The sequence below is a fragment of the Dendrobates tinctorius genome, unplaced genomic scaffold (assembly GCF_039654945.1).
Source record: "Dendrobates tinctorius isolate UK_male_01 unplaced genomic scaffold, ASM3965494v1 ptg000366l, whole genome shotgun sequence".
Classification (NCBI taxonomy): Eukaryota; Metazoa; Chordata; class Amphibia; order Anura; family Dendrobatidae; genus Dendrobates; species Dendrobates tinctorius.
In genome coordinates this window covers 2,324,021-2,350,025 of record NW_027362032.1, presented here as the reverse complement: position 1 = coordinate 2,350,025, position 26,005 = coordinate 2,324,021, and the positions used below count along the sequence as shown (strand labels likewise).

Here is a 26,005-nt window from a genome sequence, read left to right as displayed (position 1 = left end):
CTTGTAGATGTGATACAGAAGATCCCAATACAGCAGCAGTGTTCAAAACCATCTTTTCAAGGACTTGATTCAAGCTTTTCTGAATCTTTACCCCTTTTCCTCCAATATACCCAATATTTTCCAGATCTGATTTAAGTGTATGAATGTCCATAGTGTTAATTAAACTTCCTACTGTTCCTAATCCCCCCAAAATACCTTCTAACACTCCCCTCTTACTTCTAACCTGTGTTGAAGTTCTTTTCCCAAACCATTGTTCTATTCCCATCTCCATGTTAGTGAGATGTGACTGACACTGGGGATATCTAGAAGAGATTTTCCAGTTAGACATGTTAAAGGTCCATACCATGGTCAGAAACACTCCATCTCATAACAGAGGTTTAGTTTGGAACTGATTGATTTGGAAAGGAGTAGATGGTTGAAATCTTGTCTGTGTGCATACATTATCTACTGCTGACCATATATTTACATTTACACCTTTTCATTGTTTGTAGTTATTTTTCGTTACAACATTGGTAAAGTCCAGAATCTTTAGGAGATGGATTATCTACAGAAAAAATAAAATCCTTATCCAACCATCTCACATTACTGGATTGACCTCTGTGGATAACATTTGTTGGACCATTTGAAAAACTTCCCAAAAATGATTTATCTTTGGTCCATGATAACAGAGATTCTGAAGGTAGCTCTAACCTCGTGCTGCATTTTAGTAATAAAGGAGACATATTTTCTTGACTATATACTGCTTGTGGTGTAACCCTTACTTCTGGAGCTATAGTATTTGATGCTGTAAAAACTACAGATACCTGTACTTGTACTGGTTCTCTGGTTATCTGAAAGTTCCATGTTTTTACCCAATCCTCATCTCCTTCGTTAATAGAAAGAAATGAAGGGTCCAAAACTTTCCCAAAAAGTTGTGTCTTTAACCAAGCATCTGTTTTGGATGTTCCAAATTTCCCTTTTGCGATCATATCATTTGTAATATCGCCTGACCACACAGCTTTCTCTTCACCTCTTATCTCTATATTCCAGAATAACACATCTGTAGGACTACATTCCCATGTGCCTGTCTTATTATTGTGTATATAATCTCCTTGTAACTGTGTGAGCTTCGTCTTAGGTCCTGTGGCTGCATGTAATATTATGTCAGTGTCATGTATGAAGTGTAGCTCAATACAGCATTTTGCACCATAACCCATGCAAATGTTTCCAGTAATATCTACTGAATCGTCCGGTATGTCCTCATCTATTAAGCTTTGTAGATTCGTTCCTCTTGGTTTCCTTGGATGTTAAGTTCCTTTGAAAAGTTCCTTCACTTCACTAGTATTTGTTCCATGGTGTGAAATATCTTCAGCGTAGATCACAGTTGAAATAGTACAAAGTAGCAGAAATGTGATTCCCATCAGATAGTAGCTTTTCCTGGGAAATGTCTTCTTCTGAAGGATTGGTGCTGAATCTCTTCCATCAAGGACGTGGAGTTTCGTATTCCAGTTCTTATTGGAATCCATTCCTTCCTAAAAGAAATGCAGTATCATTATTTTGCAATATACAGTTTGCATTGATCAACATGTACCCACAATTTTTGTTGTCTGCGGGTATTTTTAACCACCTTAGATGCTCGTTGCACAAGAATCATCACTTGACCCATGGTTTCGATAATTTCAAAGGGACCTTCCCAATTACTTTCCCAAGGTCCATTCTTCCTGAAAGTTTTAATCATCACTAGAGCCCCTTTCTTGAATTTGGATACGTATGGTGGCTCCATTCTCTGCATTCTTGATGCAGCATGTGGAAGAATCGTTTTCAAGTTATCCTGCAACAATTGCAACCATTTGGACCTTGCAACAGCATCTTTTTGTGGTGTGGACAAAAATGGTTCATGAGGAAAAATCAATGGCATTTTTCTTCCTGTCATCAGTTCAAAAGGAGTAAACTGAGTTGTGGCAAAAGTTGTTCCTCTTAGGCTAAGTGCACACGTTGCATATTTTAAGCAGAATTTTCCTGACAAAAATCGCATGTCACCGCTCCCAGAAGCCGCATGCATTTTTTTTGCGGTTTTTAAAGCGTTTGATGTGCGTTTTTCATGTGGTTTTCTATGCGGGTTTTTATGCGGTTTGCAAGCGTTTTTACATTCACACAAAGTTAATTGAAAAAAGAAAAAAAAAGTTTATGAAGTCATTTCCTGTTACAACCTCTATTCTCCATGTTTTTTTTGCAAATGGCAAGACAGTGAAGATGCGTCCATTGCAGAGCCTGTGTTTGAGCCCAGAACTGATGCTTATTTTGCATCTTACAACATTGATTTTGCTGCACCACCACGAGCAGGTAATGCTGGACACAGCATCTATCGTTTTTTGCATCATCTCATTGTGCGCGTCTATGCGCATGCATGGCGTGCACATGGTCTTGGATTGTCCTGTGTTTAATGTGCATTTATGCACATGTGTCTTTTGTGTGCATTGACAGGGTTCACATTGCGTTAGGGGACAATTTTCTGATGAGTCCACCATTGCCGGCAATGAAAATAATGCATCATAAGGCATGTCCACATCGCAATGTGCTATCAAGCAGGCGTTAATGATGCACCCTTGAACGCTGCTTGCCATTTTTTGGTTGCGTTGGTGAACACACTTGTTGCATGTGCAAATGCTAGGTAGTGCATGTTACCTGGGCACTACCATATTTTTGCGCAATCGCTGCGTTAATAATGATGACAATAATGACATCTGCTGTACTGCATACAAAATGTTTGCTTTAACGCCATGTTAACCGAGCCTTAGGCCTGCATTGCTCATAGTTTTGTGTCTGACAAAAGACTTTAAAACAAAAATGGCCAAGGTTTTATGTTTGAATTTTACAAAGTAAAGCACAATGGTCAATGGAAAATCAGCGTTCGCATGAACATGTGTTTGATTGCGTTACGGTGTGCATGCAATCTTTGCGTACAGATTTGTACATACTATATTTTACCACTCGATTGCTAGGGCGCATAAATGCAAGCGCGCGCAACTAGCTTTATATTACATAGGATTTTTGGTCACACAATGCGGCTTCAGAAATAATGCTAATGTTACAGTACCGTAACATAATGTCCGCATATTTCTTAATGGTTTATTATTTTGATGTATTTGGGACTCATATTTAATTATCCCATAGGAGCGATGTCGTACGAGGAAGAGGAGTACAGCTTCCAAAAGAATGTGGGTGCACCCAATTCTTCAAGAGCGTGTGGACAAGGGCCACTTCAATCTTCTTTACCAGGATTTAAGGAAGTAAGATATAGTAGGGCAAATTATGTTCTTTGTGACTCAGTGAGCAACAAATTTTGTTTAAATTTGTTTTGTTGTTTATTGTAATCATGTTCAATACTTTACCTGTGTTAATTTTTTTTTTTATTCTTGTTTCAGGTATCCTGAGAAATGTGTCCACTTCTGCTGGCTGACAATACCAGCATTTGATCGCCTACTCGACCTTCTTTCACCCGAGTTAAATTATCAAGAAACAGTCATGCGAAGACCCATCTCTGCTGAGGAAAGGCTGCTCATCACCTTGCCGTAATTTTTTTTCACATAACCCCTCTAAAGATCCCATCAAACATCAAGCAAATGAAGGCAAAAGATTTTCCCAAAACAAAAAATTAAAAAAAAATTCAGACATGGCAATGTATCTGAAGTATTGCCGTCTACTTTTCGGTTAAAACATCGAGGTGCTTGCATCCAAACCAAGGAAGGTTTCAAAGTGGCAAAAAAATAAAAACAGCACTACACACTACAGGGGAAAAATAGAGTGTCTTTATTTTACATGTATTTCATCAATACATATGTAGACATGCAGGACGTTAGAGGAATGCTAGGGGAGGGAGGTGCTGGACAACAGGTGTTTCTACTCGATTAAACTCGCTTCCACGGGTAAAGGACAGGTAGAAGTGATACATAGCGAAAAGGCCATTCCAATAACGTCCTGCATGCATATTATCCTTTATTTGTATTTCGATGCTTTACTTACATTTTCCTTTCCTTTTTTACAGGTTTTTGGCCACAGGAGAGAGCTACACATCACTGCACCTACAATTTAGGGTTGGTAAATCCACCATCTCTCAAATTGTGAGGTGTACATGTGCCGTCATCTGGCAGAAGTTGCAGCCCATCGTCATGCCATCGCCGACCGAGGAGACTTGGCTGCAGGTCGCAGCTGGCTTTCAGTCTGTGGCCAATTTCCCAAACTGCATAGGTGCAGTTGACGGTAAACATGTGAGAGTGCTGAAGCCACCACGATCAGGATCACGCTTCTTTAATTATTAGAAGTACTCAGTGGTTCTGATGGCGGTGGCTGATGCACATTACAAATTTGTTGTCATCGACGTTGGTGCCTATGGTAGTACTGGGGATTCTCGGGTGTTGCGATCATCTCTGATCGGAATGCAAATTCTTCAAGGTGGCAGAACGCTTCCACCCCCAAGACCTTTGCCGGGTTCCACACTTCCAGTGCCCTTTGTGATGGTATCGGATGAGGCGTTTCCCTTAAAGATCAACCTGCTGCGCCCATACCCACGAAGGACACTGGATGACCGGCGGAGGATTTTTAATTATCGGCTGAGCCGTGCACGAAGATATGTGGAATGCACCTTTGGGATCCTGTGTAGTCAGTGGCGGATCTTTCACACTGCCATCCAGTTAGAGACTGACACTGTTGACACTGTAATTAAGGCATGCTGTGTACTCCACAACTACCTTCGAGAATACAGAACAGAGGTAGATGAGGAGTCACAGCTGTCTGAATTAGTTGCAGTTGAAACCTCGGGTCAGGGAAGGCTTTCAAACTCGGGTGTGCGTGTGCGAGAAACATTCACTGACTACTTCATGAGTCCTGAAGGTGCCGTGCACTGGCAATACTCCAGTGTCGGTGTTGAGCAGCCTGAACAGCTGAGAAGAAATGATAGGTAATCCCAAGCAAGCAAGTAGCGTGCTGATAAAAACTTTTGGACAAAATGCTAAAAATTAGTAAATTTTTTGGCTGGTCAACAATAAATCGGGTCTCTGCGAACATCTATTCTTTACACACCACCATTACCCACTACACTCAATTTTCACAACATATCTACTATTATTTGTTAAAATTTTTAACATATAGCCCATGGTGCGGTACTTTCCAAAAGGTAACATACCAAATATCACTACAGTACACAAAGGAGGCAGTTGTTTGGGGTGTCACAGCAGCACATTGGTTGGTTGAGCTGGGAGCTCCAATAGTGGTGAAGAGGCAGCGTGTAGTGAGCAATGTTTATCTGTTTCTGTTTTTTACATTGATTACAGTGTGTTTAGTCTTTGGCACCAAAAAATATTCACACACACACTGAGTCTTGAAACTGTTTTTTTTTATATAAACAGTATCTAAATTGTGAAAAACACATATAAAAACACTGTATGAAACATACTTCAACAGAACGGCAAACATTGTCGGAATAAATTTTACCCTGTCAACAGGACAGGCAAGGTGTCTGGTGGCTACGGAGGTTTTTTGACCAGACAACTTGGCTGGTATCTAAAGTGTCGAAAGCACATATAAAAACACTGTATGAAACATACTTCAAATGAACGACAAACATTGTCGGAATAAATTTTACCCTGTCAACAGGACAGGCAAGGTGTCTGGTGGCTACGGAGGTTTTTTGACCAGACAACTTGGCTGGTATCTAAAGTGTCGAAAGCACATATAAAAACACTGTATGAAACATACTTCAAATGAACGACAAACATTGTCGGAATAAATTTTATCCTGTCAACAGGACAGGCAAGTTGTCTGGTGGCAACGGGGTTTTTTTGACCAGACAACTTGGTCGGTGATTAACCAAACCTCAAAATTGATGATAGTCTGGATCATAGCTATACGATGGATATAAGTTTTGAGACAACACCTGACTCATTGGAGAGTTTCCATGTTGACCACTACTTTGTGATGAATTTTGGTGGCCAAAAACAAATGAATCAGGATGGTCAGGACGTAAGGATGGCACCTGACCAAACCGCTGCGAAGCAGTTGATGCAGGTGGTGGTGGAGGCACACAGCGGGGATTAAAAAGGTTCATAATCCCACTGATTATGTCATTTGCCGGTGGTAGATTTGATGGTGTGTCAACAGACATTATAAGTACATTTACAGCAGACATTATAAGATTCCGTCAGTCCCGTGGCATGGACCTCAGGCGGCTGGCTATGTTTAAACCAAAAGTGTCTATGTCATCCTGATGTCTTACATTATCAATAAGACTGAGGGTTCGGCTAGTGAGTTCAATTGCACTCAGTCTCAGTTGTTGTCCCTTTTTTTGTTGCCGCCCTAGTCGATGCCACGGAATGACCAGAACCTGCCCGCATCCAAGTGCGCCTTGACACACCACCAGCTGAGCTACTGGTAGTGACAGGTGCAGGAGCAGCAGACGCCAAAGTCCCGTCAGAGGACACACTGGTGTCCAATAAAGAATCACAACCAGCTGCTTCAGCTGCCATGGAGGATATCACTGAAGAGGGCCTGTCATCCTGAGGAGCTGGAGAGGAAGACATGTCAAAGTCCTGGACCTCCTCGGCCAGACCAGTTTCCGGGCTTTTCTGTCCAGGGGCTGTTGACGGGCCGGAACTTATATTTCCATCCATTCTGTTGAAGGAAGAAACACAAAATTATACCAAAACTAAAAAGTCAAAGTTTATAACTAGGTAAAAATAAAATATATATAATATGTAAAAAGCTGAACTCGGGTATGACATGAGATTTTATGGAAATTTTTTTGAGCTTAAAGTCCACCTCTCGGCTTATAAAAAAGTGATCTAACATAGTTTGCAGCATATGGGGACATAGTCTATGGCCTAGCATATTGGGGAATAATCTATGGAGCATGTTATGGAGCCATAACAAGGATCATTACATGGGGCATATTATTATCTTTACCATCTTATGGGGCCATTTTTAAACTTTGTGCTGAAATATATGGCCTATTTTTGGTATGGAGCATGTTATGTTCACCTCTTGAAGTGTATGTTGCGTTATATGTGGATCCAGAATTAATATTGATATGCAATATGTTTAATAATAAAATTATTAAACATCGTCACATCTCACAAACATAACAGCATACTATCCCGAATATCAAACAATGTCCAGTCGTCATCCAATTATCGTGACGTTAGCCAGACACTACCCCAGTAATCAAAGCGCTAATTACCTCCGCACATTCCTGCTGGTTAAAATGAACTGCAGCTGATCAGCATATGGAACCTTCTTTCTAGGAGGTGAACTTCCACTTGGTGTCTTCATTGACTTGACCAGCCTGTCCGTTATTGAGCGCCATCGATTTTTCACATCATCCACTGCAATAAAATCAAAGAAAAACATTAATGTGTTTTCACAAATTACAGGCCAAATTTTAAATAGAACTCATAACACAAACTTACTAATCTGTTTTTGTCCCGCTCTTGGAAGGTCCGGCCACCGCGGATATATTTCGGTGACAATTGCTGGCCAAGCATCCCTTTTATTGTAGGATCCCTTGTATGCCGCACTGGCACGGTCCCACACTTCAGGATGTTTCTCTATCTAAAAAATGAATAATCCATGTTAATAACTGTTATTTAAAAAGAATTTAAAAGCAAAAAGTCTGTTTTGTCTCTATAATTTGGTCAACACATGTAGAGATATATCCACACTGAAACTCACACACCAAACCAATGTCGATATGTTTGAATCCTGCTAGACCTTCACCCAAAAAACCAAAAGCAACCCTATACGGCTCTTTCAACATAATGTCCGTCACCACTCGAACCACGTGTAACCATTTGAACGCAAATGAGCTGGGATTCAGAGCAAGAAGCATGTTTCAATTCTCATCTTATGTCACTATACGTGAAGCCTTGGGCTATCCCTTTTTCCTCACATTATAACCAACCGTCCTCGACATGACCCTAGGCCTAACACAATGCCAAACCCCACACCCTCTTCATGTCCCCTGGCCTAACAAGGCATACGCCAAGGGTAAACCTTGGCCTACGCTTTCCCTAACACCACCCCAATTCCTAGTCCTAAACATAACCATCAACATTATAATAGGCCTAACAATATACATAACCCTACGCACATGCCTAAGGCTATTTTCACACTAGCGCCTTGTATCGCTGGGGTTCATGCGCAATAGAATATATAATAATGCTGCATACGCTTTTCCATTTTGGGTTCTAGATGCATGAGTTTATACCATTCTATAGCCATGTTCATGCATGCTATTTCAAAAGCAGAAGTACACATGGCCATCCATGCTACTGCGTGTATTTGGCGCATAAAGGCGCATTTGTTTTGTTTATCACAGGTCACATGGAGGAAAAATAATACAGGACTATGGGATGGCGGATATGTATATGGGCACGGGACTATGGGATGGAGGATATGTATATGGGCACGGGACTATGGGATGGAGGATGTGTGATGGGTGTATGGGCACGGGACTATGAGATGGCGGATATGTATGATGGGTATATGGGCATGGGACTATGGGATGGCGGATATGTATGATGGTTACATGGGCACAGGACTATGGGATGGAGGATATGTATGATGGGTATATGGGCATGGGACTATGGGATGGCGGATATGTATGATGGGTATATGGGCACGGGACTATGGGATGGAGGATGTGTGATGGGTGTATGGGCACGGGACTATGAGATGGCGGATATGTATGATGGGTGTATGGGCACGGGACTATGAGATGGCGGATATGTATGATAGGTATATGGGCACAGGACTATGGGATGGAGGATATGTATGATGGGTATATGGGCATGGGACTATGGGATGGCGGATATGTATGATGGGTATATGGGCATGGGACTATGGGATGGAAGATATGTATGATGGGTATATGGGCACTGGACTATGGGATGGAGGATATGTATGATGGGTATATGGGCATGGGACTATGGGATGGAGGATGTGTGATGGGTATATGGTCATGGGACTATGGGATGGAGGATATGTATGATGGTTATATGGGCACGGGACTATGGGATGGAGGATGTGTGATGGGTATATGGGCACTGGACTATAGGATGGAGGATATGTATGATGGTTATATGGGCACTGGACTATGGGATGGAGGATATGTATGATGGGTATATGGGCATGGGACTATGGGATGGCGGATATGTATGATGGGTATATGGGCACGGGACTATGGGATGGAGGATATGTATGATGGGTATATGGGCACTGGACTATGGGATGGAGGATATGTATGATGGGTATATGGGCATGGGACTATGGGATGGAGGATGTGTGATGGGTATATGGTCATGGGACTATGGGATGGAGGATATGTATTATGGTTATATGGGCACGGGACTATGGGATGGAGGATGTGTGATGGGTATATGGGCACTGGACTATGGGATGGCGGATATGTATGATGGTTATATGGGCACTGGACTATGGGATGGAGGATATGTATGATGGGTATATGGGCACGGGACTATGGGATGGAGGGTGTGTGATGGGTATATGGGCACTGGACTATGGGATGGAGGATATGTATGACGGGTATATGGGCATGGGACTATGGGATGTCGGATATGTATGATGGGTATATGGGCACGGGACTAAGGGATGGAGGATATGTATGATGGGTATATGGGCATGGGACTATGGGATGGAGGATGTGTGATGGGTATATGGACACGGGACTATGGGATGGAGGATGTGTATGATGGGTATATGGGCACGGGACTATGGGATGGTGGATATGTATATGGGCACGGGACTATGGGATGGAGGATATGTATGATGGGTATATGGACACGGGACTATGGGATGGAGGATATGTATGATGGATATATGGGCATGGGACTATGAGATGAAGGATGTGTGATGGGTATATGGGCACTCGACTATGGGATGGCGAATATGTATGATGGGTATATGGGCATGGGACTATGGGATGAAGAATATGTATGAAGGTTATATGGGCATGGGACTATGGGATGGAAGATGTGTGATGGGTATATGGGCACTCGACTATGGGATGGAGGATATGTATGATGGGTATATGGGCACGGGCCTATGGGATCGTGGATATGTATGATGGGTATATGGGCACGGGACTATGGGATGGAGGATAATTATAATTTGCTATAACTAACCACAGTTAGTTACTATGCCCAGGCAGCGCCGGGCTCTTCAGCTAGTTTTATATATTATTCGTTTTTATTTTTTTTATTTAGAAGTTTGGGTGTCAATTTCTGTAAATAATCTGGAAAAAAAATGGCGTGGGCTCCCGCGCAATTTTTTCCACCAGAGAGGGAAAGCAGGTGAGTGACAGCAGATTTATATAGCCTAATAAGGGACCATTTTTTTTGGCCCCTCCCCAGCTAAAAAAATCTGCCCCCAGACACCCCATAAATGGCACATCTGTGAGATGCGCCTTTTATGGAACTTAACCCTCTCTCATCCCACAGCCATCGTGCAGTGGCATATGGGGTAATAAGGGGTTAATGTCACATTGCAATTGGAATGTGACATTAAGCCGGGTTAATAACAGATAGGCGTCAATCAGCCGCCGATCCATTGTTAACCATATATCTTGAAAGGGTTAAAAAAATAAACAGACATTATTTTGAAATGTTTTTATTTAAATAAATACAACTTGTTTTTGACCATGTTTTATTGAACGCCCAATCCAAGATTTGAAGGGTTAAAAAAAAAAAAATCCACCTCCATTGCTGATCTGAGATCTGCACAGGAGTGTGAGAAATTTTCCCATGCTCCTGAGTTCATCTCAGGACAACATGTTAGTCCGCGCATGCGCAGACCGGACCACCCGCGTAGCGCGAGCTGACTTCGGGTGAAGTCGGTAAACAATGAACCGGGGTGCTTTACGGCCCCATTCATTGTAGCGGCGTCGGGAGTTTAGAGCGGCCACATGTTATGTGGCTGCTCTAAACTTTAGATCTTCGTGGAACACTCATTTTTATGGGATTCTGCGGAGGGTAGGTATTTTTTGTGGTTTGTTTTTTTATATTTTTATTTAGGTTGAGCATGGTCTTCGGGGAATTAGCAGAATAGGTGAGTACGGGTTTTTTATTTTAATTTTTTTTAGGTGGCGACGTCGGGGACAGGTAATTATTATTTTTTTCCACAGGTAACCACTGGCCACCAATGAAAAAAAATTATTGGACACTTAAAAGAAAAAAAAAAAAAGGAAATTTTAAGGAAAGGCTGTTGGGGGAAAAAATGATATATGTGGAAGAGGGGGGGAAGCGGGAATTAAAAAGGCACATTTTAGTGGGGGCCCAAAACTCATATTGGCGGGGGGAATGGGGCAAAAAAAAAATTTTTTTATTCACAGCAGGAACAGCTCAATGGGAATACTGCTCCCATCGCACTGAGCCTGCTGGCACTACTGTATGGGAACAGACATAGGCCGATGGGCCTAGTAGTCCTATCGGCCTATGCCAGATAGCAGCAGTATACACAGACGCCCCATACACCACATCCACGCCATATACACCACACACAGACATCACGCACACACACTCACCACGCTTATCATGAAGGGGACATCTAGCTCCATCCTGTCTACCACTCCATGCCTGTAGCACCAGCCATGATACAGGAAGAAGGAAAGGATTGGGATGTCCTTCTTCCTGTATGGGATGGTCCTTGCATGGCATGATGGGGCATGATGGGAAGGGCTACATGTCATTTCCTGGCCGCATGCGGTATTTACCGTGAGAAATATGCCGAATGTATTAAAAAATGCGGTTTACATGCGATCCCATACAACCCTATGGAGCCGGAATTGCCGCTGATCCGCAAAATTAATGAGCATGCTGTGGTTTTTTCCGCGGTAAGATTCCGCCGCGGAAAAAAACGCAGCATTAGCACAGCAGAGCGGAATCCCAAAGGCTTGCATGGGATGCTTATTTTTAGTGATTTTGCGGCAGAAACGCGCGTGAAATAACGCCGCGGAAACGCAAAAAAAACGGATCGTGTGAACATACCCTTACACTCAACAGTACAAAAGGTACTGCATCAACCCAAGTATTTCCTTTGTCCAATAACATCTTGGCAATTCTGGATTTTATTGTTCTATTCATCCTTTCCACAATACCAGCAGACTGTGGATGGTAGGGTACATGAAACTGTTGTCGTACCCCTAGAATAGCACAAACGGCTTGCATGATTTTTCCTGTAAAGTGACTTCCTCGATCGGAGGTGATCATTCTTGGGATCCCCCAAGTGCAAAAGACATGATTCACTAATGCTCTAGCTGTAGACAAAGCATCATCTTTCCTGACAGGTAAAATTTCAACCCACTTAGAAAAAACATCTACTACAACCAATGCATACCTGAGACCATTTTTACCTGATGGTAACGGTCCAATGTAGTCGATTTGTAACGTAGACCATGGACCATCTGCAGGTGCAATTCAGAGTAGTGGTGGTTTCTGTCCTTTTGGTCTTGGATTAATTTGGGCACAAATGAGACATGATTGAACAATACTTTGCACTGTCTCCTCCATCTTTTCCCAGTAAAATTTCTCTCTGAGAATGCCTAATAATAATAATAATAATAATCTTTATTTATATAGCGCCAACATATTCCGCAGCGCTTTACAGTTGAACAGTTTCAAACACAACAATTTCTGTTGGCCCAAATGACCCAAACTTTCATGATTATATTTTGTGAACTCAACCTGTAGATGTCTTGGGACAACAGGACGCAACTCCCCGTTTAAGTCATGACACAAAACCCCGTTTTCACAAACAAAGGGAGGTTTTGGATCAACCCGGGAAGCAACAAGAGATGAGTCTTTTTCTTGTTCTTCCGCAAAAGAAGGGATATGCATGTCTGTTCTTTGAACTGCTGAAACCTCGAGAGGTTCAGGTTCAAACACCTCTTCTCCTGTCAGGGCTGCCTCTTTGGCTAGCATATCTGCGGTTGCATTTCCAACAGATAATTCATAATCAGATGTTTTATGGGCCGGAACCTTGACAATAGCAAAACCATTAGGGTTTTTTGATGCTATCCTGAAAATTGTCTTCAGTGTGTCACTGTGAACAAGAGTCTTATTAGATGAATCTACATAGCCTCTTTTTTCCCAAACTGACAAGTAATCTGTCAGTGATCTAACAACATAAGAGCTATCACTGTAGATCGCAATGGGACACTGATCATCTGCTTCATTCAGCTGTAGTACCATTTTTACTGCTTCTAGCTCTGCCCTTTGAGCTGAAAAATGACTCGGTAATTTGTGCTTCACAACCTGTCCTCTTTTGGGATAAAAAATGGCATATCCTGAATAATAGTGCCCATCTGAATAGAAATTGACTGTAAAGTACACACCTACCAAGTGTCTTGCACAGGTCTCAAAACTTCTTTCAACAGGTGAGAGAAGCTTAGAAAAATAGCCCAAAATTCTCCACTCTTCTCCCTGCAACTGTAACAGCACAGCAGACACTGATGCCTCTGATGTGTGCACTTGCAAAGCAAATGGAGCCGAAGGATCTACTGTGGACAAAGCAGGTGCATTTTGTAAATTAATTTTTAATTGTTCAAATGAGGTTTGCTGTTCATCACCCCAAGGACCAAAGTAATCACTGTTTTCACCTTTCAAAAGATCATATAAAGGTCTGGCCTTGTCTGCAAAATTCTCAATGAAATCCCATGAATAGTTCATAAGACCTAAGAAATGTCTCAATGCCTTGTGTGATGTCGGAATTGGTAGGGAAGCAGTTGCCTCAATTCTTTCCTGCAGTGGCTGCCTTTTTCCTGGACTCAACAACACTCCTAAAAATCTGACCTCAGTCTGCATCAATTGATTCTGGAGGCAATTTATACTGACGCTGTGGTGGAGGATCTCATCCTTCCACATTTACCACCACATTTTCATTGTACCCACCTCATTCCTGAACTGAGCCCAAAGAGAAGGAAAAAGCTGTACAATTTCTATCAATACCTCATCACCATCAGTTTCAGGCCACAAATGGTCTGATGACACCACATCATTTAAGCAAATACTTCCACCATGGCTATAATCATTAGGGTCAATGACTACCGGTTTACAACCATTGGAATCTTTCCAGATCACTTGATTTCCTAGATCAACTACCCATCTGAATTTCTGCATAAAATCTGTGCCAAGTATATTTTCAGAATCACGACAATACCAAATGTCAATTTCTGTTTTGAAAGAACTAGGTATTTCCAACGTCACATTGGGAACTAAGGTTGCTTTAGTTCCACCCTTTCCACTAAAACCGACGATTGTACAAACTGGTGAATCTGGGTTTAGCTTCAAATCAAGGTTTGTAACACTTAACTGAGCTCCTGTGTCAATAAGAAATACAGCATTCTGTCCTGCTAAACTTACTTTGTTAAATGGTCTTCCACAGTCATCCAATGTAACTCGAGTCACAAATTCCAATGGATGTGGTAGAGGAATAGTCTGTGATTGTCAGAAAGATGAAGGAGATGGGAGAAGACCAGTGTCCCTCTTAAAAGACCTTGGAATTCTATCCCTTGACTCTGTCTCCTTCACTGTCATCTCTCTGATCTGTCTGATTAATGGTGCATATGGTGACTGTGTTTGTCTGTTGGCAGTATGAGCAGGTGCAGATAATTGTAATGGAGGTGCGGAAGGTGTGGTGTATGATTTTGGCATGAGTCCGTTTTCCTTTCCAAGCTTACCTGTTCCTTGTGTACCTATCTCTGATTCTGTTCTGAAAAATTTCCTGCACTGCCACTTCAAATGTCCAGGTATACCACAAAAATAACAATGGATATTGTTCCTTTGTGTAGTATTTTTACCTCTATGCTCAATGTAATCCCTACTCTTGGAGAATACTGTGGCTCTAGGTTTCAGCTGACTGGCTTCTTTCTCATGAACTACAGCTATTTTAGCCTTGACCTGGTTTTGTTTCATGGATCTCCTTACTTTGTCAATAAAAACTGTTGCTTCCTGCAATGATGGCTGAGTGTTAGCCAATTGCACTGAGGCAGGATCCAAGTACTTGAACTTTTTTACAAAAAATTTGATCATGGATGCCGGCTCTTCGTGAGGCCCGAGATCCATTACCATTCGGTAGGCCTGTTCAAATTCTACCAAAAAAGAGAATGGATCATCGGAAATATTTGTTTGTAAATTCCCTAAAATATCAACTGTAGGCATGTCTTCTCCAGTTGTAAACAATACTAATTGTCTAAGTCTGTCTTCTTTTGTACTATGTGTCATTTCATGATCATCATTTAGTCTGGGTGTGGTCAGTAATCTTTTTCCCATATGTGAAGGTAGCCATACTTTGAATATCTTATTCTTTTGCTCATCATTAAGATTGTATTTGTCTGTGTTTGATTCAAAAGTGTCCGCATTATAAAAGGCGTCCATCTTATCATTGTAATTTGGAATGTCTTTTACAATTTTCATTAGCTGATCGTGTATTTTCAGATTAATGCGTGCTGCTCTGTCATGTAATTTTTTCCGTTGTAATTCTACTGCCTCTAATTCCTCTACTGAAGCATCTGGATCTTGTGTGTCTGGTCCAAATGATGAGGCAGCAGCACTGTCCTCCTGTTTACCTGTTGATCTTGTGTTAACTGAAATCTTTTTTATATCTTGTCGTAATTTGGACAATAACTCTGTCCTGGTATCAATCTGATCCTCCAATTGTTCTATGTGTTCTGACAATATCAAACAATTTGGACAATCAAAATAATCCTCGTCAGACTCTTGTGTGTCACCTGGTGTGTCAGTGTGATCAGTTTCCTGTGTGACAATGCATGTTTTATAAGTGTTGGGTTCAGTTTTCTCAAAGACTAGGCTATTATACACGTGGACCAGCTGCATGACATTTTGAAGCTTTCTTTGTAATTTCCTTACTGGGAAAAAACGCTTGTCAATTTTAACATTTTCTGCTTCACATTGATTATACAAACTAGACCATAATTGTGCGTCTGTATAACTATGATCAAACTTAAACTCTATGTTAGTTTTCTTAAAATAATCATGTATAAAATCCATTTTCTCACCTATGGAGCTTTGATCCAATGGATGGTCCTCTGTGTCCTTATGCAATCCTCAGATCTCCGTCTGGATGGGATGCTTGCAGCTCTGTACGATCCTCACTCGTCTACTTTAGGTTCAGTCTGATCCTTGTGCCGTGAAATAGTGGAATTCCTGAGGAGGCTTGTACAACAGGTGTTTTTAGCAGAGTTCTAGTTCTCCCCCTTGTACAACCGATGATGGAATGCCAGCCAAAGTTAGCACAAAAGGTCAGCCTGGCCAAGGCTCGCCAAAATGAAGAAAAATATAACTCCCATTCTCACTTTTGAGTAAGAGCTCGGTGAGGATAAAAATGAAAAGCAATGTTGAATTGTGGATAAAATAAATCTTGTTTAATTGTTCATTCAAAAAATTATTACAAAAATGAAGAAAAGTAAGTTCATAGCACACAAAATATAAATGTTACTTTAAAAGAAGAAAAAGAAGCATTTTGGTTCTTACATATGGTCTTGAGCAGCTGTTCTGTGTGTGTTCGAGAATCTCAAGGGATATGAGATCTGACTGAACAAGAGTTAGGTCGGCTTATATACTATTTTGACCTTTAAACTACAACCACATATGGTGGCTTTCCTCTATGTTCATAACTTCTTCCATATTAAGTGTACCCTAGTTATTTTACAATATGCATATAGTTATTAATGCATTTACTTTAGCCAGAGTAACTTAAACCTAAAACCTGCAATCTTTAGAACCATACATAACCTCTAAATAGTCACATATTGACAATTCTGACAAGTGACCTATACGTCTGACACGCAGGAACAAATGTATGAGCAAAAGAACTCAGAATAGCTCAGTCACTCTCTAAGCTAAACAGAGCTTGTTAGCAGGACTAGACTCTGCATACGCTACGTAGTCAATATATTTTTTTATTATAGAAATACTGATATTTTACAACAGTCAGCCATTGTCTGGTCAGGGAAGTCTCGTGGGCAAGGTGGAGGAAGAAGAGGAAGAGGAGGAGGATGATTATTTTGGGCAGGAGGATGCTTTTCAGGGGACAAGAGAAAATGTTGGCGTGGCAAGGTCAGGTACAGGGTTTGTGCGTGACTGGAGGGATGTTGATTTGCCAGAAAGTGCTCCTCCTCCCAGCAATCGCAGTGCATCATTGACACCTGGAACATTGGCCCACATGTCTGATTATGCCTCGCAGATCCTAAAAAGGGACCTCCGCATTGCCAAAATGATGAACGATGACGACTACTGGTTGCCCAGCATCCTGGATCCATGCTATAAAGGCAAATTCCAAAACATCATGCCACAGGAGAACCTAGAGCTAATAATGGCTAAAAAACAAGCAACTATGGTAAACCGTTTGTTTGAGGCATTCCCAGCACACAGCGGCGGTGATGTTTTTCCAACGAGCCGTAGGGGGCAACATGGAAGAGGTGTTCGTGGTGCACACAGCCGAAGTGGCGTTGGACACAGGGGTTTAATGACCATGTTGTGGACTGATTTTTCAAGTACTGCTCACACGACTGGTAATACAGCATCGATGGAAAGTGACAGGAGACAGCAGTTGTCAACTATGGTAACAAACTACTTCTCCTCCCATATCGATGTTCTCCCTCACCGGTCATTCCCCTTTGACTATTGGGCCAGTAAACTTGACACCTGGCCTGAATTGGCACAATATGCCTTACAGGAGCTCGCTTGCCCTGCTGCTAGTGTTATCTGAGCGAGTCTTCAGTGCTGCTGGATCAATCCCGACAGAAAAAAGGACCCGTCTGTCGACCCAAAATGTTGATGATCTAACCTTCATTAAAATGAACCATGCATGGGTTTCAAAGGATTTTGACCCACCTTCCCCTGCCAGAAAAATGGCTTGCTTTTGTCCTCCTCTTCTGCGGACTTCTCCAATTACTCCATTTGCAGCTGCTGAATGTCCAACATCAACATATGCCAATTTTTCCACCTCCCTAACTGGGCTGCCTCCTCCCACACGGTCGGGGTCACCACCTGGCACATGCACCCGTGCGAGTGCCGTTGCCCTGGACAGGTGGGTGGGAACACTCTTTGGCAATGGCACTGGCACAAGGTCCCTCATAGTAGAATCAAGTGTCTCTGACGGTGGGGTTGCACACCCGCCGTCAGACACACCGGCGTACTATGAGGGGCCCTGCGCCAGTGCCGTCGCCAATGAATGGGCCCCCCCTGCTTGCTCAGGATCACAGCACTTGCAAAGTTGAAATACTTACCTCTCCCTGCTCCACCGCCGTGACGTCTTCCGCGTTTCCTGACAGTGACATTCTGGTCAGAGAGCGCGATGACATCACGTCTGTACGCCCTCTGCCTAAACAGTCCAAGTGCAGTGAGATGGAAAATGGGGACGACGAGGAGTCCAGACTAGTACAGGGATTCCCTAGCGAGGAGACTTATTTAATTGTTTTCAATGTTGGGACAGCTATTTTTGGGGAGCACTATACGCTGGAGAATGATATATGAGGCCCACCATACACTGGAGCATTCCAAAGGTGGACATCAGACACTGGAGCAGCATTTACAGGGCCCATTATGCACTGGAGCATTAGAAATGGGGCCCATTATATATGGAGCATTATTTGGGCCCATAACACAGTGGAGCTTCATCCATGGGGCCCATCATATACTGTAGCATTATGTGGAGCTCATCATATACTGTTTCAAACATTATATGGGACCAATGATTCTGTATGGAGAAATATATGGGCCTCATTACTCTGTACAGCGCACTATGCGGTGGACATAATACTGTACGGAGTTATATACTGTCCGTTTTTGGAGCTATTGGAGAATTTAAAATGGATATCAGTCATGAGATGTAAGAAGTGAAGTATTTTTCATTGTACTATACCGCTATTTCTCTGCCATATTAGAGGATCATGAATTGTGGCATGTGTTAAAGGAGCCAATTGACACTCTTTGGCCCTGGGCCCATGAAAATCTGGAGCCAGCCCTACCCCCCCCACACAACTTTAGCCAAATAACCCCCAGTGTTCAATGCCTAACTATTATTATAAAGTAAATTAAGGTTGACAAGCTTAAGTAATAAGAATTGATGTTTTTGGCATTAAAATGGGCACTGTAGGTGTGTTTCCTGTCCTCCACTCCCTGCCGACCTTGGTTCCCCATTGACTTGCATTGGGTTTCGTGTTTCAGTCGGCCTTCGACTTTTTGCAATAATCGGCCGATTTCGTTCGACCCGACTTTTGAGAAAGTCGGGTTTCATGAAACCTGACTCTACCCGAAAAAAGGCAAAGTCGCTCATCCCTACTTACTACCATATGACACCATTATTTACTCTCATGATGCCCTGCAGCTACTCCTATTAACCTTTGTGTATGCCAACCATACCTGCTAATGGCTCTGATGTCATTTTATGTCTCCATTCTGGCTAGAGCTCCCATAAGGTCATCTCACTAGCTGCAAAGTTAGTTAGTGAAAGTTTTTCTAAGATGGCAGCTCAGTCCGACATGGCTGTTCAATGTATTTATAATAATAATAAATTATATTTCTATATCGCTGACATATTCCGCAGAACTTTACATTTCAGAGGGGACTTGTACAGACAATAGACATTACAGCATAACAATAATCAAATAGACCATTACAAATACCAAGAGGAATGAGGGCCCTGCTCGCAAGCTTATAATCTATGAGGAAAAGAAAAAAGGTAGACACGAAAGGTGGGTGGTAACAGTTGCCCTGATTGATTGGACCAGCCATAATGTTAAGTGTGTAACAGTACAGACACAGAGGGCTAATGGATGCATAAAGCATGTGGGAACATGATGCGGGGAACCTGGTTATGGTAAAACTTTTGGCTGTGCCACACAGGGATAGATTAGGTTAATGTGTTGAGGCAATAGGCCAGTCTGAATAAATGCGTTTTCAGGGCACGCTTAAAATTGTGGGGATTGGGGACTAATCGTATTGACCTGGGAAGTGCATTCCAAAGAATTGGCGCAGCACGTGTAAAGTCTTGGAGACGGGAGTGGGAGGTTCTGATTATTGAGGATGCTAACATCAGGTCATCAGCAGAACGGAGGGCACGGGTAGGGTGGTATACTGAAACAAGGGAGGAGATGTAGGGTAGTGCTGAGCCATGGAGGGCTTTGTGGGTGAGGGTAATAAGTTTATACTGAATTCTGGAGAGAATGGGTAGCCAGTGTAATGACTGGCACAAGGTAGAGGCATCGGTGTAACGATTGGTGAGGAATATGATCCTGGCTGCAGCATTCAAGACAGATTGGAGAGAGGAGAGTTTGGTAAGAGGGAGACCGATTAGAAGGGAGTTACAATAGTCGAGACGAGAATGAATAAGAGAAACAGTAAGAGTTTTTGCAGAGTCAAAAATAAGAAAAGGTTGAATTCTAGAAATGTTTTTGAGGTGCAGATGACAAGAGTGAGCCAGTGATCGAATGTAGGGGGCAAAGGAAAGCTTGGAGTCAAGTATGGCACCAAGACAGCGAGCATGTTGCTGGGGAGTAATAGTGGAACCACACACAGAAATGGCAATGTCGGGTATAGGTACATTAGTAGAGGGAGGAAACACAAGGAGTTCAGTCTTTGACAGGTTCAGTTTCAGATATAGTGAGGACATGATGTAAGACACAGCGTTTAGACAATCGCCGGTGTTTTCTAGAAAGGCTGGCGTGATGTCAAGAGAAGAAGCATATAATTGGGTGTCATCAGCATAGAGATGGTACTGGAAACCAAATCTACTGATTGTTTGACCAATAGGGGCAGTGTATAAGGAGAAGAGGAGGGGGCCTAGAACCGATCCTTGAGGAACCCCAACAGTAAGGGGAAGGCGAGAGGAGGATGAACCGGCAAAAGATACAGTAAAGGAGCAGTCAGAGAGATAGGAGGAGAACCAGGAGAGAACGGTGTTCTTGAGGCCAATGGAACGGAGCATAGTGAGGAGGAGCTGATGATCCACAGTGTCAAATGCTGCAGAGAGATCCAAGAGAATTAGCATGGAGTAATGACCATTTCATTTAGCTGTTAGTAGATCACTAGAGACTTTAGTGAGGGCAGTTTCAGTAGAGTGTAAAGAGCGGAAACCGGATTGGAGAGGGTCGAGAAGAGAGTTATCAAAGAGATATATTTAGTACTGATCATTCTCGTACAATGAATGTTTTTATTGTAACATGGCCAATCATGAGGAATGACAAGGGGTTGTCCTAGTAGTGGTCAACACCTTTAAGAAGATACAATTTTTAGTTAAAATATTTCCAACATTTTGAACATGAAAAAAGCTTCTCCCCGTATGACTTCCCTTATGTTTATTAAGAGTTGATTTCGGTAGAAAACATTTCCCACATTAAGAACATGAAAAAGGTTTCTCCCCTGTGTGAGTTTTTTGGTGACTAAGAAGAGATGATTTCCTCACAAAACATTTCCCACATTCTGAAGAGGAGAAAGGATTCTCCACCGCGTGAGTTCTTTGATGCTTAAACAAATCTGATTTCCAGTTAAAACACTTCTCGCATTCTGAACAGGAAAAAGGCTTCTCCCATGTGTGGGTTCTTTGGTGCTTAACCAAATCTGATTTCTTTGTAAAACATTTCTCACATTCTGAACAGGAAAAAGGCTTCTCTCCTGTGTGCGTTCTTTGGTGCTTAATCAAATTTGATTTCTGGGTAAAGCATTTCCTGCATTCTGAACAGGAAAAAGGCTTCTCCCCTGTGTGAGTTCTTTGGTGCTTAACCAAATCTGAGTTTTTTGTAAAACATTTCCAACATTCTAAACAGGAAAAAGGCTTCTCGCCTGTGTGAGTTCTATGGTGAGTAACAATATGTGATTTATGTGCAATACATTTCCCACATTCTGAACAGGAAAAAGGCTTCTCACCTGTGTGAGTTATTTGGTGCTTAACCAAATCTGATTTCTTTGTAAAACATTTCCCACATTCTGAACAGGAAAAATGCTTCTCCCCTGTGTGGGTTCTATGGTGATTAGTCACATATGATTTCTTTGTAAAACATTTCCCACATTCTGAACAGGAAAAAGGCTTCTCCCCTGTGTGGGTTCTATGATGTATAGCCACATATGATTTCTTTGTAAAACATTTCCCACATTCTGAACAGGAAAAAGGCTTCTCCCTTGTGTGAGTTCTTTGGTGCTTAAACAAATCTGATTTCTGGATAAAACATTTCCCACATTCTGAACAGGAAAAAGGCTTCTCCCCTGTGTGAGTTCTATGGTGCTTAACCAAATCTGATTTCTGGCTAAAACATTTCCAACATTCTGAACAGGAAAAAGGCTTCTCCCCTGTGTGAGTTTTCTGGTGTGCAACAAAATTAGATTTCTTGTTAAAACATTTCCCACATTCTGAACATGAAAAAGGTTTCTCCCCTGTGTGAGTTTTTTGGTGACTAAGAAGAGATGATTTCCTCACAAAATATTTCCCACATTCTAAATAGGAAAAAGGTTTCTCCCCTGTGTGAGTTCTTTGGTGCTTAAACAAATATGATTTCCAGTTAAAACATTTCCCACATTCTGAACAGGAAAAAGGTTTCTCCCCTGTGTGAGTTCTTTGGTGCCTAACCAAATCTGATTTCCAGTTAAAACATTTCCCACATTCTGAACAGGAAAAAGGCTTCTCCCCTGTGTGAGTTCTATGGTGATTAACCAAATCTGATTTCTGGTTAAAACATTTCCCACATTCTGAACAGGAAAAAGGTTTCTCCCCTGTGTGAGTTCTTTGGTGCCTAACCAAATCTGATTTCCAGTTAAAACATTTCCCACATTCTGAACAGGAAAAAGGCTTCTCCCCTGTGTGAGTTCTATGGTGATTAACCAAATCTGATTTCTGGTTAAAACATTTCCCACATTCTGAACAGGAAAAAGGTTTCTCCCCTGTGTGAGTTCTTTGGTGCTTAAGCAAATCTGATTTCTTTGTACAACATTTCCCACATTGTGAACAGGAAAATCTATTCTCTGTTATGTGAATTTTTTCATGTTTAAGAAAAGTCTTTTCAAGAAAACTATTTCCATATTCTGAATCTGAAAATGGCTCCTTTCCTTTAGAATCAATTAATTTTTTAAAGCTTGTATTGTGACTTTGATTTTCCTTAGTAGTTGGTAATGAACCAAAAGATGGGACCTGTTTCACAGGATCAGATGACAGATCTTTGCTATGAAGGGATGATGGTATATGTGGAGTAACGGCATTAACTTCAATTGTATCCTGTGAGATCTCAAGATCATCAGATTTAAAAATTGAAGATGTCAGCGTTCCCTCTGATCTCCAGGTACAGTCATCTGCTAAAAATAAAACCAATTAATAATTTTGAATAAAATATCCTCAAATTTTATACTTTTGGACATTTCTACTTAAGCTGTCCATAAAAAAATACAAGCTTTTTAAAAATATTTAAGTATTCACCAAGACAATGACAGTTCACAGTCTAATCGAAAGCCTCATAGCATGAACCAGTGCATCATGGTGTTCAATGGTTTGTTCATTCTGCCTCCCAAACATGGAACAAAAAGCCAACAATGTTATATATGTGAAAATTATACCAATAAAACTTCTACTCATCTCACGGAAACACAAGACACCACTAAGGTCCATCATCTGACAGAGGAAAACCAAAAGGTTTCCACAATATTTGTGGCTCAAAAGCTCTTGAAAAGCAACATGGCTTCCATAAACCAATCCAGCAATATCCGCTCTCCCAAAGTCAAATATCCACTCTCTTCTGAGCCTTGTAGTGCGCCCAAACCATATTTAGCATCCATATATTTGGCATTACTATAGTGAGACGAACCCACTTAATTTACGGTGTGTGTTTCCTGGAGCACAATCTGGGCATTATGTGTTGGATAATAAAATGACAAATGTGCAATTTTCATGTTGCAACATCCAGTGCGAGCTAATTTCCGGAAAGTGTCACTACTCCCATAGAATAATTCACTGAGGGTTATAATTTCCATAATGGAGCCACTTTATGGGGATTTCTACTGCTTTAGTTTCCTGTAATTTTGTTATATTAGGGCATCTGCAGATGGTGTGTCCCCTCTCCACTGGAATCTGCTCCTGCGATGTTTGGTTCCATCACCAAGCAGCGCCTTATTTATTGTGCAGACGTTGCTGGTAATAGAAGAGACATCGAAACCAGAAGCTCTGGGTGGCGCTGGCTCTGTCCAGCCGCTAAGATTAGGGTGCCTGAGACCAGTAGTTTCATCCAGCCTGGCAGTATGGGTTTGTGTGCTGTCCAGCAATATGGTAGCAATCTACTACCTGCTTAAGCCAATTAGAAAGCACCAAACCCTCCTAAAGCTTGAAGCCTATTCTCGGAATCTGCCAGATACAGCCTTGTTCTCCTCTGATTCAGTCCTCTGTGCTCAGCTGGTGTATTTGTTTCCTGGTGTAATCCCAGCCCGCTTACTGACTACACTTGTGTCTTCTGATTTTCTACTTTCTCTGCCCTCCTGGTTATGGCCAACTACCTGACTATTCTTCTTGCCATCTCACTCCACAGAATAGCGGGTAACACCATGGCCCAAGCCTAGGGGTCTCTGTGTAAGTCCAGATCCATGTAGAGGGGTTAAAGGATGATGAGCAAGGCAATCACTGGGATCTGGAAAATAGAGTAGATAGAGCCAAGCCTTCTCGTGGTGGCCATCTTTTCATCTGCCAGGTGATCACTAACAGTGCTCCCAATACACCGTGTCTGCAAACTATTCCATCAAGAGCTGTGTACGAATAGCTAAATGGCGCTCCTTCCTTTCTTAACCCTACCATGTGCCCAGAAAGTAGTGTACAACCATATATAGGGGATTGTTGGATTGAAGAGACATTGGGAAATAATTTGTAAGGTCCATTTGTTTCCTATTATCCTGGTGAAAACTCTCTGGGTAATTAGAGTATGGGGCTCGGTGGCTCTTGGCAATCTAAAGTATCGTAAGGGCCAATATTTTCTGTCAGATGAGTTTCAAGAAGAAAGATTAGACATTCATAGAGAACTTTTTATACTAGTGCAGAGGTGATGTGTCTTAAATTTAGATCTCAGGCATATGGCAGAGGTAATGGAGACCTTATTTTAAAGGCTACCAGGTAGTTGCAGACTCACATAAGTGAGGCAGGCCGATCCCACCATCATCAAACTGCCATACAAAATGAACCTGTACAAAAAGAGCTAAAATAAAAAACATGTTACCGTATTTTATGGATTATAATACATTCCGGATTATAAGACGCACCCCAAATTTTGAGGAGAAAAATAGGAATTTTTTTTTTAATAACATGGTGGTGCTTCTTATAATCCATGCGTCTTATTGCTGTGGTGAAGTGGGGTCATAGTGTCGCTGCTGGAGGAGGCAGGAGTGGGGTGCTGCTGCTGTCGCTGCCCGGGGTTGCCACCATTGCTGCTGCCCGGGGTGTCCGCCGCTGTGGGGGGACTCTGTCAACATTTCGTGAAATGCCAGAGCCCTCACATGTCCTGTGCGGTGGACTCTGTAAACATGGCCACCGGGGGGCAGCGCATGCACAGATGGAGATCTCTGTATCAAGATCTCGGGATATTAGATTTCAGCCCTGAATTACATCTCAGGACTCTAGGAAGCCAACAGCATCATTACCCTCCACTTTCTCTTACAGGCCCATCATAAGATTTTTCTTCAAGTGATTTTCTAACCTGTCAGCACATTCTACGTACGCTGTCATTTGGCTTTATAGTTTACAGATCTGGGCAGGTAACGGTTAGCGTCTCCTAATCCCAGGGGGTAGGTGGATCCTCCAGGTTGTAAGTTCTATAGAAAAGGGCTTTCAATGCCCAAAGTCATTTGAACAGTTTTGGGTGGAGGAGAATGTTGTGGTCTAGAGGCAAAATGGTGATCATAGTAATACGGCCGGACTACACCACCGATAAAGCAGCCACAGCCGGTGACTGAGAGGAATCTGTGACTTCTCTGCATTCAGT

General features: G+C 42.1%; 1 protein-coding gene across 1 annotated transcript in view; it reads right to left on the bottom strand.

The window, feature by feature from the left end:
• Positions 1-5,354: 5,354 nt before the first annotated feature.
• The window catches only part of LOC141075638 (uncharacterized), a 28,730-nt gene continuing 8,079 nt past the window's right edge, over positions 5,355-26,005 (bottom strand). The window contains exons 3-7 of the mRNA XM_073562747.1: positions 16,061-23,342; positions 12,398-12,586; positions 7,440-7,581; positions 7,211-7,355; positions 5,355-6,645 (exon numbers count right to left, since the gene is read on the bottom strand). Coding sequence (XP_073418848.1) covers positions 21,400-23,342 — 1,943 coding nt within the window. The 3' untranslated portion in view covers positions 5,355-6,645; positions 7,211-7,355; positions 7,440-7,581; positions 12,398-12,586; positions 16,061-21,399. The remainder of the gene's footprint in view (positions 6,646-7,210; positions 7,356-7,439; positions 7,582-12,397; positions 12,587-16,060; positions 23,343-26,005) is intronic.